Source organism: Pezoporus wallicus, unplaced genomic scaffold (assembly GCF_028554395.1).
Source record: "Pezoporus wallicus isolate ANWC-B61680 ecotype Strahan unplaced genomic scaffold, APGP_CSIRO_Pwel_v1 contig_227, whole genome shotgun sequence".
NCBI classification, from domain to species: Eukaryota; Metazoa; Chordata; class Aves; order Psittaciformes; family Psittacidae; genus Pezoporus; species Pezoporus wallicus.
In genome coordinates, this window is record NW_026635704.1 from 17,641,612 (window position 1) to 17,651,640 (window position 10,029).

Genomic DNA, 10,029 nt, shown 5'->3' on the forward strand with positions numbered 1-10,029 from the left:
TTCCTTGGTCTTGTCCTGTTACTAATGAATCCCCACTTATACTTACAATTTGTAGCACTTTTTTTGTGGGTAGCTCTTATGATTTCTGTCATATTGGAGTATTTTTTTTATACTTTGTAATTTGTCTTTGTTGTACTGGAGTGTTTCTGGCCAGGTATGATTTGGCCACGTTTCTCTCATGAAGCACTGTCTTTATGGTGTGATTGCCCTTGCACTTAATAATTGTGGGGTTTTGCTGGTTGCTTGTTCCTGAAGCTCTTACCCCATGAGGCTGCACTTGTCAGCCCTTCAGGTTGTTTAAAACTTGCTTTCCTTCAAACAAACAAACAAACAAACATACATAACAAGAAAACTTCATATTTTGCCATCATTTCATTTCCTTTCATTTTCATTCCACTCTTTTTCATGATCCTTGTCATTTATTTTTTCTTCTTAACATGACATATGTTCTCAGCATGATGTAAAAATATCCTATTAGGTTGACCTTAAGCAAACCCATCTGGCTTCTTTAGTACTCCACATTTTTGCACACAGCCTGGAAACGCACAGTGGACTCAATTACACCTGTTGCTGTAAACCTCTTTCTGCATGGAGAAACAGCAATGCAAACTGTCTGTAAAACATGGTTGGTTTGTGATAACTCTTGCAAAAGAGGATCACAGACCTTGGAATGGAAGTCGAAATCAAGCACGGTTTTGAGTTTAAAAATGGAGCTATGAAGGAAGCCAGAAATTCTCTGGTTTTATGGCAAAAAAAAAGAAGCAAACCCAAATCAAAACAGAAGCTGGATGTCACCTTCTGAAATAGAAAGAAGCACAGGACTGCCCATTTCTCTGTGTGCTGTTCAGCATTAGCTGTGATGTTTCACCAAGGACATCTGTGAGCTGGAACCAAGTACTTTTGCTTTTCAGAAGGTGCAGCTCTTCCTTGTCCTTAGGCAGTCCTATTCTGAAATGGCAACTTATTAGGTTCTCCCCTCCCTGCTTCAAAGTCCTTTGCTGCTTTCTCCAAAGACCTTCAGAAGCTACAAAAAGTGGTTCTGAAAGCAGGGAACGCATGTTTTCAAAGCCACACTGCTTGCTCCATGATTTTGTTACCATTTTCTTTCAGGAATTTTCAAGAGTTTTATACCTGTTTGTGAAATGACCCACAAGTATTCCAGCAAGTTAAGTAATTACCCTGTTTTATAGATAGGAAGAGCAGAAACAGAGAGGAAGGAGCACTGCCGGCTGAAACCATGCCCCAAATGGGTGACAGAGCTGCGTGCAGAACTGCAGCTCCAAGTCATCATTCACTTGGAATGTGACTTTCAGCCTGCAGTATGGAGGCTGACTTACGGAGTCATTTATTTCTTCCAGAAGACTTTTCTTGCATTCTTACCCTGTTTCCAGTATTCAGAGATTTGGTGGTTGGTTGTTTTTGAAAGGATTTAACTTGGGTATTTCTGGAAGCGTGTCAGTACTTCATTAAAGGTGAAGGGGAAACTGCTCCCTTCTTGGTAGTAACACTTGTGCAGTGTAGGCAGAATCTTCTCTTAAAGGACACAAAACAGATTCCAGAAGCCCAAATTACCTTACCCATCCTGTTCCTGAGTAGTAACTACATGTAGCCGAACAGTCTTGACAGGTACCAATGATCATTAACAGAAAAGGGAAAAGGCTTTCTTTTGTTTCCGTGAATTTCTCTACCTTTAATATATCATTTGGCAATGAAAACCCAACAATTATAACAAAGAGTCATCACATGGGCTTTGGCACCAATTCCCTTGATTAAAAAAAATCTTCTTTTCTTTCTTTCTTTTCCCACAAGCAAAGGTTTAATGTGTGAATTGAGTTGTCCAGTTGCTGTGTTTCCACTCCTTGTCCCATTCAAAATTCCTTGCCCATTATTCTTTTCCTACTGGGGAATTTTTTGTATGCCCAGATGCTGGCACATACGTGGCTTCTTTGAATTTCTCTGATTCAGTGCAGTCAAAGCCATTGTCCTGGCGTTTCACGGAAATGTAGTCTGTATTTGCTGAAAACTTACTGATTGCTTGATGTTGCATTCTTCGTTTGTGACTAATCAGATGGTGAGTTCTGTGAGTCTGGCACAAGTAAGAGGAAATAAAATGGTCTTTCCTATGGCTTTGCTTGGTTGGGCTTGGAAACTAAATACTGCTATCACAAATGTCTCTTTTGTGAAGTGAATGTCTCCCCAGACAGCAATTTGCCCAAATGTTAAATCCATGCAAAGAAGTAGGAGGAAAGTTGATTTCTTTGTGATGGGTGATGTGGTTTTGGTGATACTAGTGGACCTGTCTGCATTTTGATCATATCTGCCAAGCTGGTTAGTTCAATCTCAGCACTGATCTTGCAGCAAAACCTTCTCTTTCATCCCTTATTCCTTCCCAGTAGTGGCATGGGGAGGAGAGAGAAGCTAAAGTAGGCTCTGAATCGAATACTACTCTTCTATTTTGTCTGTAAGTCTTTAGTAAGACCCTATGTGGCAATTTTTCAGTAGTAGTTGCTTCCTGCATTATGAAAAGTCTTATTTGTAGAAAAAGTGAAATGCAGGTGTTCTTCATTCCCTTCATCATCAGGGTTGCTCTTTGATTTAGTGTGAGACACCCCACACACCTACCCCCCCCCCCCATCCCTACCTCCCCTCACATTGTATAAGGGCAGTGTAGCAGTCTGCTCTGAAGAATATATCAGTTTATAAGAAGAGGTTTGCAGTGAAGGAGGTGGGAGGGCAAGTGGCTCTATTTTTCCATTGCCTAAACCAAAAAAGAGGAACGAAGACCTCACACACAAACGTGTGGTTTGTGTTGTAAGTGGTGGCAGTGTGTGCCTTCACAGGGGACCTTCCTCAGGGACCTTTTAAAAATGGGTAAGCAGAAGTGATGTTAATGTTTTCTTAAGGTTCAGTCAGGTGCTCCTGCCTGCTTTACTGCATGGCTAAAACAAGCACCTCTGGAGCTGAGAAGGTGTCCATGCACTTGCCTTCTCCTGAGGTGGAGAGAGCCCGTGTATGAGTGTGCCAGGGACTGGCACTGGAGGAGGACCCTTCCTGCTTTACTGGTGCTTTGTTAGCAAACCTGAGAGCTCGTGCATTCCCCAAAGCATGAGGCCATGAGTGAGCTCTCTGTCACCCACAGACATCCTGGAGAGGTATGTTTGGCACAGGTTGGACCACGGCCCTGCCTGGGAATGACCCAGCACTAGTCTCACAAGGAAGAGAAAAACTGGCAGCTCACAAGCACGGGGTTTATTTTCCCTTTTTCCTAGCTCCTCTTTTGGTCAGAACACCATCTACACATCAGTTTTATTGCTCTGAGTTTAGAAACTATTATTTCAGTTTCTCTTTTTTTCTGAAAAGTAAAGCGGCAGCCTGAGCAAATACTGGGGAAAAGATCATCCCCAGTGCATATTTTGAGGACATTAATCATCTTTAATTTGGTTTGGAAATCAATTTGGGCTGCTGAAAGACAAATTAAATTTACTTGTGTCTGAGAGCTGGCTGTTGTTAAACACTCCTCGTTACATGTTGTTGTAGAAGAAAATAAAGTTGTTTGACCTCTCTTAGTAATTGTTTCCCGATTGTAGAGGCCTATTCTGAGTAAATAGAACGTTGTGGGGGTTTTTTTACCTTATCTGCACTGTTGTTTTGTCAGTCCTTAAAAGAACATCTGTACCTTGTTTGACTTATTAATTCCTTATATTTTCTTAGAAATTGGAAAGAAAACTCAATAATTTGGAAAAGAAAATATTTTAGTAGAAATCTCAGGAACATTTTAATTAAGATTTTGTTTCAGGAAATATGTCTAGCACATGTCTCTGATCTTGCCAGCTGTTATTCACCCAAACAATTTTTTGGAAGCTGCTACTTAAGTATAGTATTGCAGGACTGGATCTACATGTAGGTTTTCCCTGGCAATCTCCCATTCCTTGCTTCCATCTGAAAAATGCTCCAAAGACAGAGGTAATGAATAAATGGATATGGCTTTGCTGATACCTTGAAAGAACAAAGAGACCCGCTGATGTGTTTGTGTGGTGTTAAAATATCAAAATACTTGGTTTTTGGTAACAGATTGCAGAAGGGATGGCATACATTGAAAGAAAAAATTATATCCATCGAGATTTGAGAGCAGCGAATGTTCTGGTTTCGGACTTACTGATGTGCAAAATTGCTGATTTTGGGCTAGCGAGAGTCATCGAAGACAATGAATACACAGCAAGGGAAGGTATGTACTTTTGTTTTCGTCTTTAAAACTTCAGCTTCTGGGAGGCAGTGGGGATGGATCCAACAATAATATGGTCACCAAGGACAGAAAACGCTGTAGCAACTTCCTGGAGGCACCATTCTAATGCCAGCAACTTTTAAAAAAAATAAGGAAACAAGCAACCTGTCTGTGCTCCCCAGGCTTTTTGAAAAGTTTGTTTGAAATAAATCTGAAGAATGAAGAAAATTAAAAAAAAATACTTATTAAAGTTTAAAAAAAAAAAACTTAACTTCAATCAGTTTTCTCTAAATTGCACAAATTATTTGCACAGCCACAGCTTCCACCCCTCTGAATTAAATGCCAAGAAAATACGTTCATATTTTCTCATCACGTCCTGAAGTGCCATACACGCCTCCTTTCACTTGGAGAAAGGAAGAAGCCCTAGCAGGTGTGGTTGCTGGTAACAAGGAAACCTTTAGCAGATCTGGTTATCTTTTGAAGCTGCTTTAGGAGCTGCAGCATTGATTTGCATGTTCAGCAGCACTGAACAGTGTAGGGACGCTGGAAACCTGGGTCCTGTTCGGCACATGGGTGGGAGGTAACATTGCAGCAGGGTCAGGACTGGCAAGAGGGGAAATTGTGATATTAAAGATATTTGTCTAGGTTTTGCCAGGTGTGTTTTGCTAATTTGGCCAAGGATCCTTTTAAGAAGTGAGTAGTCAACTTGTAGTGAAAAGTTTTTATTTATGCTTCCATGCGCAGATTGCATTCTGGTAACTTTGCAGAGCAGGTTTGTTGCCTGGCTTTCCCCCTCTTGTTTTAAAGACACTACCTCATATTTTTACACAGTCTGGATGGAAACTGTGGTCATGTAGGACGAAAGGGGGGAGAACTAAGGTATGAGGAAGAAAGTGAACAGTGCATTGCAGTTGAGATTAAAGGAAGGTGAGCTGTTCAGCAGTCACTGAGTAACAGTAGTTCAATAGAACAGATGGAGGGGTCTCATAAAGCAGTTTTCAGAGGTAGAGAACCCGTATCTGTGTTTTTTAGCTAGCTTTGGACATTCTGTATTGATTAAATGAACCTTTCTGGTTATAAATTCTTTATGCCAAGTTTCTTTGATGTGTTTTCTGCCATTCAGAAAAGTTTCCTAGCTTACCTGGTATTTTGCATCAAAATGATAGAGCAGACTAAAAAAGGCAGAGAGACAATCTGTTTGTATTTACTTTTCATGGTCTGAAGAGCTAACATATTTCCCAGTAAAGGTTGCTTGAACTTTTCTTATTTAACTGTAAGGAGTTTGCTTTTATATGCGATTTTCTGGAATCAGTTAATTAGACATGAAAGACAATATTTAAAGGTATGACTTCTTAAGCTATCATTTGCTACTGCCTTTGCACCTATGGCTGAATGTGAAATGTGCTGGGGTATGTGGAAGCTAGACTGACTTTCTTTAAAATAGGAAAAGGTAGTTAAAGTATTGCAAAGTTCCAGGTGATGGGAATTGTAAGATTGTTGCCTGACCACTGGTCAGAAGGGAAAATGGTGACTAATTTTAGCATAAATTCACCATACCTTAGAGTTAAAAGGTGCTACGTAACATTCGGCATCTTATTTGCATCTCTGACACAGGACATGCAGGGTGGCAACGCGTATCCTGCAGTACATCTCTGCTGATAACTCTTGGATAGAAGGAGTTGCTGGGAACTTTGCTAATTTAGGGGTATCATAGGCAAGTCATTTAAGACATATTAGTGACTTGATATGGAGTGTTTACATTTGCCTTTGACTGATTGAGACTGTAATCTTTTTTGGTTTAGGTGCAAAATTCCCTATTAAATGGACAGCACCAGAGGCAATTAACTATGGATCTTTCACTATTAAATCGGATGTGTGGTCGTTTGGGATCCTCCTGTATGAAATCATTACATACGGAAAGATTCCTTATCCAGGTATGGGCGTGTGTTTATACCATTACTCTGTATGTACACTTTGGTGTTAAAAAGCAAAGAAAAATATACAAGGAAAGAGCTGGCAGCCGACAGTAGCAACAGCAGTGATCTGGAAAATGTCTTGCCAGTTTGAAGAACTTTGCTTTGAAAAATTATAGTCACCATATGTATGACTCTGGGGTAAATGTTAGCAAACAGACTAAAGGCACCATGAACATGTAGTTATTTTTATATATTCAGAAGGGGTTAAAACCACAGTGAATACAGCATTGTCACAGATCCCACCTTTACGGTCCACAGCACAGTCCCACAGCAAGGATGCAGTGCTACAGGTTCTAATGGTGCTGCATATGCTGCTGGGGTTTTAAATATTGTAGTATGTGAAACTACTAAGAGAGCATGTTTTCACAAGCAAATAGGCTGTTAGCTAAACAAACAAATATGAAAGCAGACCCTGAAGTAGTGTTGATGTACTGCTTGGAATATTTACTCTTCGTTGCTCCATACAGTTCAGGTATGAGAGCACAGTACATCATCTGTGACTGCTGCATTAGGTAGCTGGGAAGTGGTTACGTGCTTCCTGTTTCATTTTTTCTGCATCCTGAACAGCCAGAGACAGCAGAGGGGCAGATCTGAGTCCCTGAATGGACAGCAGGCTCACCCCCTGGGTACAGAGAGACAAGAGACTCAGGCAGAGGAGAAAGGGTGATGGTGGCCAACTTTATGTTATGGAAGAACATACCAACTTCCCATACAAGAGCTAGAGCCAAACCAGACATCCTCATTGTTCAGTAAGGTTCTAGTCCAGGAGAGCACTTAAGCTCAAGAGTAGCCCGTTTTGACTTCAAGAGGTGATAGGGCTGCTTGGACGGCAAAGTGTTCAAATATATGCTCTGGGCTGGCTTTTAGGTAAGGGCTATAAAATATGTGACTGAGTAGTTGGTCCTCGCAAAGTGTTCTAAACACTGCTCATGTCCCCAGGAAGGATCAGATAGGAATTGTATGCAGCCAAGTAATGCAAGGTTCTTCCCACAGGTGGGATACATGCTAATGGGAAAAAAAGTGCCTGTGTACCCAGACAGTGTCCTATGCTGAGCTGGGCTCACAAGGTTATTTCTGGGTGCCTTGAATATTATCCTTCCCTGAGCAAACCTATGGGCTCACCTGGAAACCAGCACTACAAACCACAAACTCCAACACCATATTTTCGTTTTAAGTACAAAATCAGTCAATACAGCAGACATGGTATTGCTGTACTACTGTGGGAAAATATCTGTTCTAAAGGAAGTCTGGGCAGTACTTTTCATAAGTATGAGAGCATTTTTAGGAGCACCATAAATAGGCCAGACACTGTGGATTTATTTGTCAACCAGCAATTAGAAGTTCAAGCCTCTTGACTGCATACTGGAAGATTTCAATAGTTTGCAAGCATTGCTCGCATTAAACTGGAAGAGGAATATATGTCTATTTTAAATAGAAGTATAAATTGGAACAGCCTATTAGACTGAAAGTTGATACTGAAGAATCAGAATAGCAGAATAAATGGGTGACCAATTTACCTTACATGAAGAAATGTGACAGGCTTGGGAAAATTACGCAGACGTGGCAAGAGTAACTCTCTGTCTCAGTATGCATAGTCTGCAGCAAGCAGGTGAGAAGCTCTGCAGGTAGAGACAAAGGTTGATGCCAGGGTGGGCTGTTGCTGTGAATCTCACCACCACTGGAAGCAGAACAAATGGTAGCAGGACTGGTTACAGAAACAGAATGAAGCTCGTTCTGGAGACAAGAATTGCTATCTCTCCCACAGTCATGTTAGTCTTGGCACAAAAGAGGTCACTGCACTCAACTGGGGAAATAGAAATCTTCCCCCCAGGATTTTCAGAGCAAGTTCCTCGGTACCGGTGCACACCTCAGCCTTGTTATTGAACTCATATTAGTAACTACCTCTAACAAGTAGCAATATTCTTGTCTTATGGTGAAGATCTTTAGAATTAAGTAGATAAAAAAGAAAAAAAAAATTCTTTAGGAATTTAGATCATTTAATGAAAACTTTTTTTTTTTTTTGTTGAAGGCATGAGCAATTCGGATGTGATGGTTGCTCTTCAGCGTGGGTACCGAATGCCACGCATGGAAACCTGTCCAGCTGAGCTTTACGATATCATGAAAACATGCTGGAAAGATAAAGCAGAAGAGAGGCCAACATTTGATTATCTACAGAGTGTGCTTGGTGACTTCTACACAGCAACAGAAGGGCAGTATCAACAACAACCATAGAGCAAAGAACACTTTTTCTGTTGACATGGATCGTAGGCACAGACTGCTATTTGGACAGACTGCTCAAACCAATTACTTCACAAGTCCGGATGTCTTAACTGAGTGTGGAAGTTGAAATGCTGAAGGAAAGAGTAATTCTGCAGAGAAAAAATAGTATTTTTATTTGGTTAGAACAGTTCCTCTAAAGCCTGAAGTTCTCCTTAAATGCTCTGTGTTCGGCATCTGCAGAATCATCCCAAAGGAAGAGGGCTTTTTGGGGTGGGGAGGGAGAAGGAAGGAAAGCCATCATGCACTGGTACAGTTTGCCAGTACCTTCTTGGAATCTAAGTTATGCAATACGTTATTAAGAGACCTCTATAAATGGGGCAAGAAGATGCCTGAACAGCTGTTTTCAAAAGAAAAAGTCATGAAGGAGAACTTGGAGATTTAAGACATGGTGATGTTCATAAATCATCCTTTTTGAAATGCAGCATCTTGTGAAAATTATTTTTATATCTGTTATCATTGTTATTTCACATTAATATCTGGAGTACTGTCACCTCTTGTAAGACTTTCTGAATGGTGTCATGGTTTCCTTTAAGGAAAGGTGATGTATGTAATTCTTTACACCGAAGATGATTCTGTTTTACTGCTGTATTACTCATACGAGGTTTAAAATCATTCTCAAAGCATCACACAGCCATTACAGCTGCAGAAGTGCAACATGAACACACAAGACAGCAGGAGCAGCAGCACGCCTAGGACTGTGTTGAAAGTCATCATCCGAAGTCCATGGCAAAGCACAGGATTTTGAAGGAAATTGATACTTTCATTGCAGTCACTGAGACTGTTACCAGTGAAAATATTTTAATCTTAATTTTAACCCTCTGTGGTTATTCAAGACTATTCCTTATATTTTTGCTGCTTTAATCAACTAACTTCAAAATGTGTTTTAAAGCTAAAACTAGCTCTAGTCCTGTCAGAAACAACTTGTGGAAACACACTATAGGATGTCAAGTTACACTGCAGTGACACTATAGGTGTGTTGCTATCTAAGTCCAGTTCCTAAAAGTGAATGCTGTTTGCTAAGCTTTACCTATAGAGGTGTTCTATCAAGTTACTTTCCAAAACAGCTGAGCTAGTGCAATTGCAATGTAACTATTGCATAGCTTCCTTTTTTGTGACACCCCAAGTGACACTGGTTCTTACAATTGAAACCCAGTAGATTTTTGCCACCCCTCCACCCAATTGTTCAGGCAAATGGTACTTTGCAGAAGCTTAAAACCTTTTTGAGCCTTAGTGTGCCTATAACGAGCAGCATAAATATTCATGCTTTTCTTTTCCATTGGTTTCATTCAAACTGTGCAGTTTAAGCAGACTATCAGTTAAATATTGTAAATAGTTTCTATTGTATGGTGATTTTTAGTTTTAATAAACACTTAATCTGAAGCAAGTTGTATGGCAGTAATTTGAAATTAAACGAATTGCTGATGTTCTATCCATAGTGGTAGCTTCATATGGAACAGGTGAACATCTGTTCATCACCACTAACACGATTAAGGGATTCTGCTTTCCTTATGCCTATTCAGCTTTGAGAAGCTGAAAAGGACCAAACCAGCT

At 40.4% G+C, this 10,029-nt stretch overlaps 1 protein-coding gene across 8 annotated transcripts in view; it reads left to right on the forward strand.

Annotated features, from left to right (window-relative positions):
* The window catches only part of LYN (LYN proto-oncogene, Src family tyrosine kinase), a 45,417-nt gene extending 35,559 nt beyond the window's left edge, over positions 1 to 9,858 (forward strand). For all 8 annotated transcript variants that reach the window (XM_057397815.1, XM_057397808.1, XM_057397812.1 and 5 more), the window contains 3 exons: positions 4,072 to 4,225; positions 6,025 to 6,156; positions 8,228 to 9,858. In XM_057397815.1, coding sequence (XP_057253798.1) covers positions 4,072 to 4,225; positions 6,025 to 6,156; positions 8,228 to 8,430 — 489 coding nt within the window. In that variant the 3' untranslated portion in view covers positions 8,431 to 9,858. The remainder of the gene's footprint in view (positions 1 to 4,071; positions 4,226 to 6,024; positions 6,157 to 8,227) is intronic.
* Positions 9,859 to 10,029: the final 171 nt, after the last annotated feature.